Consider the following 5,789-nt stretch of genomic DNA (forward strand, 5'->3'; position numbering starts at 1 on the left):
CCACTTTCCTGCCTCACAAGGGCGGGGCTGTCCCGGAAAGTGAGAAACGCCGGGCAGCGTGGTGTGCACAACTTCACCCTCGCATACGTGTTTTCGTTCGCTTCTCCCTCGGGCTGTTCCATCTCCTCATATCCTTCCCACCTAGGCGGGGCGGGGGCCGGGGGGGCGCGGGGTCACTGTGTGGTGTGTGCTCTAAGTGGCTGAAAAAAAAATTTTGCTTTAATCCAAAATACTCGGCACAGTGCTATCCCCTACCCCCCCCCCCCCCCGTCCTCTCCGGACTAGACATGTGCGCTACATTGCCTAGGGGTGGGGTGGTGGGGCCTATTGGGGCATAATGGCTTGTTGTAGTGGATATGAGTTGTGGGCGTGTCTCGCTGGCTTTCGCCAGCCTTTGCAGGCATCCTAAGTTCGGCAGCTCAGCCTCCTCTGCGCCAGGGATCGCGCGGGGCGCAGCACGCCCTGTGTCGTCTGCGCGAGATCCTAGTCCCTGGTTCACCGAGGCGCCCCCTACAGGGAGTCAGCTCAGCCGCGTTCCTTGTAGTGTGATGCCTTTAAGTCTTTAGGTGTTTGTTGTGCTAGCTTGTGAGGCCTTGACAAACTTGATCTCTCGTGCGTGAGTCGTCGCCTCTTCTGTGGTGAGGTGGTCGAGTCCCACTCTCCTTAGTTCTTCATTCACTCGCCTGCTCAGTCGTAGTCTGCCGTAGTAATCAATCGTCCCCATGGGTTCTACTTTGTCGCTTATTTCTTTCATGGTCGAATCGCTGACTCGGTCGCTCTTGCGTCTTATTCGTCGGAGCCTAGTTCTGGCCTCCCCCGAGTACGCTTGCATGTTTCTCACTAATAGGTTCAAGACCGCCTTCCAGGTTTGTTCGGGTTTGATTTTTTCTTCTTCGTAGAAGGAGACTATTATTTGGTTCCACATGTGTAGATGAAGTGCGTTGTGGACCTCAGGCGTGTCTGCCGAGGTTCCGATGATGGTGAGTAGTCTCGGCGGAGGTATGCTCAGTGACTCTCCTTGTGCAAAGACCGCCCGGACGACCGGGCACACGTCGAGGTGTCTCAGCGTTTCAGAGGTTCTGTTACAGAGCCTGCACCTCGTGTGTGTTGTGGTGTCTAGTCCGTACGCCTTGAGCTGTTTCCGGAGGACCAGCCTCCTGTTGAGAATATGTCTACTATAGTTGTCGGTAATTGTAGGCGGGACGAGAGTGCTGTGTATCGCTCTCGCAGCGTTAATCCATTCTTGAGGGTAGACTATTTTGTTGCTTGTCTCCACTCTGAGGCGGAATCTTGACGAGCTGTCGTGCGGTCGGTCGGGTCGCTGCACTCGTGCCCTGGAGTCTTTTCCTCCCTCTCTTATCCACCCTGGGTTCCGTAGGAAGTCCTTCTCCCAGTTTCTGAGGATCCTGGGTTGGGTCATGCCCTTTCTGCTCAGATACTTTGTGATGTCGCCGACGCTTATCTGATCGAGTGGTTTGTCGATCCCGTCGAATGTGTATGTCTCCGGGTGTGGCCAGGCCACCTCCTCGCTCTCTTTGTAGCCTTGCGCCCACTGTAGGGCTGGTAGTGGGTTGTGTCTTAGGAATTCGTCCTTAGTTATTTTCGTTCCTGGGTGGACCATTCCTTTGGCGTCTTGTTCTGCTAGCCAGTATTCCTCGTACCATTGACCAGCTTTCTTTTTGAGGGTTCGCACCAAGTACTTGTGGTTGTTTTCTACTGTGTCGTCTCTGTCCAGGTAGGCGTATACTCGTATTGGTTCAAATTTTTCTTTTGGTGATGGGGATGGGCCCGTTGTTGTTTGTCGAGGCTGAGTGCCTTTGTTTGTGACTATTGGGCCGTCTCGTAGGTTCAATATTTTGACTTTGAGCTCTAGCTTGACATTAGTGGAAAAGATTCTGAGCTTGGCCGCTACTGGCGGTCTTTGTAGCATTTGCAGGCTTCGGTCGTAGCCGTGCCAGATTTCCCTTCTTAGGAGGTTGGCCTTCCTGTGCGCGGGGTTGAGCCCCCTTTTGTTGAGAATTATTCCTAGCTCGTGCCAGGCGTAGTGCACCTTCGCTCGATCTGTGGTATGCCAGTGGCCTCCTCTCAGCGGGACGATTATCTGTTCGTCTGTCGATCTGGGGTAGCGGCAATTAATGTATGGGTCGATGGAGGTGGCGAAGTACGCGGTGTCGTCTGGTGTGAAGTAGTTAGTGACTGTGAGTAATTGGGCTGTATTGAATAGGTTGTGGAATTTTGTTATGGAGGGGGGGAGGTGAAGGGTAGGGTTGTTAAATATCGGCGTGGAGCGTGCCTCGAGCGGGTTGTCAGACCCTAGATATTTGAGTCGGAGCTCTCTCATGTCTTCTATGGCTTTGACCCAGAAGGTCGGCAGCTTGGAGGGGGTGTCCCTCCGTTGTTCCCCCGGGTCGAGGCACTTGGTGAGGTCATGAGCTTTGCAGGAGGTTAGTACTGAGGATCTGCCTATTTCCGCTCTAGCGAGCCACAAGTCGAGGAGAGTTTTGTACTGGCCCCTGCTTGCATCAAGGTACCTGAGGAGTGCTTTTATTCGTATGGCCTTGACGTGTTGTTCCCAGTCGCAGAGGGCGACTCCTAGGCCTATGAGCTCGTGTTTGGGGGGGGTGCCCCCGCCAGCGCTCCACTCTAGTCTCCTCGGGGCGTGTGGGTTCTTAATCCACGGGGCTCTGTCTAGGTCTTCGTACGATCCTTCCTCTTCCGGGTCAAGCGCAGGGTGCTTGTCCCACATGAGGTGGTTTACGTCAGTGATGAGCTGTTCGTTGAACCACCCAGGGGGGTCCATCGTGAACGCCCAGTATCTGGGACGAGAAAAGATTTTAAAATTGGCGACGAGTGCCCTTCCTGTGATCTTCATGTCTTTGAGTCCTCTTAGGCTCGCCATTGAGACCTTGATTTTGGTGTAGAGCTCTTCCCAGAACTTATTTGATTCTTCTTGGGTTTCTTCTAGGTAGTAGGGTATTCCTAGTATCTTGGTGTAGCTCCCTCTCTCCAGCCATTTGATGAGTCTGCTCCTCCCCTGTAGTGATGGCGGCCCTTGATGCTTCAGCGGCCCTAGTCGTATACCTTCGAACTTGTTCGGATTGGCTCTCATTCCGGTGGCTTCCTCATATATCTGCAGTATTATCCAGAGCTTGTCTACTTGGTCGTAGTTTTTGAGTAGTGCCTGGGTGTCATCTGCGAATAGGGACGCTACTAGCTCTGCGAGTAGCGACCCGTCTTCTGGGTCGGTAATCTGGATCCCTTCCGGTCTTACGTTTTGGCCATTTATATCGACGCCCCCTTCGAGCATCCTCGTCAGCGCTTCTGCGACTGGGCGCCATGAGCTGTGTCGTTCCTCCGCTGCTGCGGGAAAAAAAAAAATGTGGACTGCAGTGGGCACAGGGGCGACGATCTTGAGCCGCCTCGCGACCGCACGTTGTCCGTAGAGATATAGCCGGTCTATAGGGCTTAGGGGCCTGGTCTGCCACGGCTCTCGGTTCTCGGGGAGGGGACAGTGGGCGTGACATCCCGTTGTTTCGCCATTCGTGTGCGTGTGCGCTCATTTTTCTAATCTTCGTACGTACGGAAGGCGGAGATGATTCGCATTCCCGGGGTGGCGGTGCATATGTGCGCGATGCGGCCTCTCTCTCTCTCTCAGTCTCACAACACATCACAAACTCACCATAACATCTATTGAAGACACACAGCGAAAGTCAACGCCGTGGCCTATGGCCGTCCATGTCGGGCGGCGGCAGTGTGAACAGTTGGCACGCGGCACACAGAGCCGAGAAGCCGGCGGTCTGCCAGCCGATCAGCTGCCAGCTCTGCGCCGGCCAGACATATGCACCGATCACAAGCCCAACGCTGGCGCCGGCGATGCCCGCTGCCGGCAGCTTCCCAGCGTGGGGTTCGGCGAGTGAGAAGAGCCCTGAGTAGCCGCAAAGCAGTGCACCGAACCCCAACACCGACGAACCGAACAGCTGCGCAAGCGCGGCCGGCGCGGCGATTCGAGGCACGCGCTGAACCTCCTGCCGCGCATGCCACACCGCCCACAGAAACCCCAGGCCGAGACCGCGCACCGCGCCGTCGGCCGCCCGGGCGGTCCAGTCGAGGCCGTCGGAGTTTGACATCGCGACTAGTTAGCGCGATGTCAGTTGGTAGAGTCGACCGGGAAAAGCTTCGAGTTGCTGCGAGAGCGCTGCTCGCCTCGGCGCATGCGAAAAAAAATAGGTGTTGTGCGTGTGTGCGACTGCAACGGTCTTGTGTGTTTTCTTTCTTTCTTTCTTTACGAAGGACCGCTCGCAAGGGACCATTGGGTTTGTACTATTAACAACGAAGGCGCTCTCAAAAAAAGAACATAGAGACGGAGAAGCGGAGTTTTAAAAACAAGAACCGATTGATTGAACCACAGCGATGTCCAGTTGGTACTGTCGACCGGAAAAGAATCTTACAACAAAACTCCCTCGCACAACACTGGGCACGGGACTGGCGCGCACTGGCACTAACACAGGTACACCACGGGAGCCGCCTAAGCGACTCCTGCGAGGGTGGCGAGGCACTTAGCTCCGTGCACCCGCCCACCCCCGCCACAGGCAAGCTCATTCACGACCTGCTCTGCGATGGCCGTGTGAAGAACGACTGAGATGCGCTGCTTCTGCAGCCCCAGCCAGCTCTTGGTGGTCCAAGTCACCTCATCGAGGTACTGGGCCCGCGTCAGCTTGTTCTGTAGCACGTCCGCCGCCTTCCGGAGGATCTCACGGACCCCCTTTCCGAACCCGCCGAACGATTCGAACAGCAGCAGCTGCACTTCGACGCCCTTGTCTTCCCTGGCGTAGGTGTCGGCGTCGGCCGTTGCTCACACGGGCGCCTCAGGCCTGAAGAGAGCGAAGAGACCTTGTTGGCTTCACACACACACACACACACACTGTGGTTAGCAGCACAAAAGGATCGGCTTCTTACACAGCCCTTCCCTGCAGCGAGCCCCCCTCCAACAAACCCGCGCTAGGTCTCGGGTTTGACGCTTGGGGTCACTCCCGCGAAACTCGGGAACTAGCCGGGGCAGTCAGAGGAGGGGCAACTCCGTGCACTGACGGTCGGCCGTCAGAAAACACGCCTCCGTGGCTCGGGTTACACCAATCCTCGCTACCCAGCGCGGCCAAAGGATATGCACCTCGAGAACCTCGAGAGAGCACAAAAAAATCACGACCTTGTCTTACCTTATATTTTCCCGTGTCCGGTTTTCCGTTTCGGGCGACGGCACACTCACCGAGCTATCCGGGCGGGGAATCATGTCGGCGAAGGCGGGCTCTGGCATCTCGGTGATGCGCTCCGATCTCGACGCGTCGACCTCGACGGAGGTGGACGCGCACGAGGCGCAGTGGCGGGCCGGCGTCAACCGCCAAGCGCGTCCAGACGCCGCTTCGCAAAGGCGGCGTCATTGGCTGCTGCAGCCAAGCGGCGGCGGATAAGGACATGAACAACATACCTGCGCAAGCCGTCGCCCGGGCGGCCGCAGGCGGTGCCATCTCAACCCACTCTCGGCACCGCTGCACGTGCGTGCTCCCTCTCCCACCCAACTCGGCTCCACTCTCGTCCACCCGCGCCCACCCCATCATCTGCTCTCAGGCTGATTGCGGCGTGTGTTGCGCAATGCCGAGCCACCAGACGCTGGCCAGAGCATGATTGTGATGCCTCTGTCTGGGCCGGGGGGGCGTTCGACAGCGCGCGAGGCTGCCTCCCTGCCCTTTGCGACGCTTGCGACCACTGCTGAGTTGCATGCAGTACAGAGTAGC

General features: G+C 56.9%; 2 protein-coding genes across 2 annotated transcripts in view; one reads left to right on the top strand and one right to left on the bottom strand.

The window, feature by feature from the left end:
• Nucleotides 1-1,466, top strand: part of EMIHUDRAFT_114511 (hypothetical protein) — a gene marked incomplete at both ends in the record, with an annotated part of 21,497 nt that extends 20,031 nt beyond the window's left edge. Inside the window, one exon of the mRNA XM_005779928.1 lies at nt 1,379-1,466. Coding sequence (XP_005779985.1) covers nt 1,379-1,466 — 88 coding nt within the window. The remainder of the gene's footprint in view (nt 1-1,378) is intronic.
• Nucleotides 1,467-3,710: 2,244 nt separating this feature from the next.
• Nucleotides 3,711-4,127, bottom strand: EMIHUDRAFT_235536 (hypothetical protein; the record flags this gene model as incomplete). Its single annotated transcript, XM_005779929.1, has 1 exon — nt 3,711-4,127. One exon carries the CDS (start codon nt 4,125-4,127, stop codon nt 3,711-3,713), a length of 417 nt encoding a protein of 138 aa, XP_005779986.1.
• Between the last annotated feature and the right edge of the window lie 1,662 nt (nt 4,128-5,789).

Source organism: Emiliania huxleyi (genome assembly GCF_000372725.1).
Source record: "Emiliania huxleyi CCMP1516 unplaced genomic scaffold EMIHUscaffold_222, whole genome shotgun sequence".
NCBI classification, from domain to species: domain Eukaryota; phylum Haptophyta; order Isochrysidales; family Noelaerhabdaceae; genus Emiliania; species Emiliania huxleyi.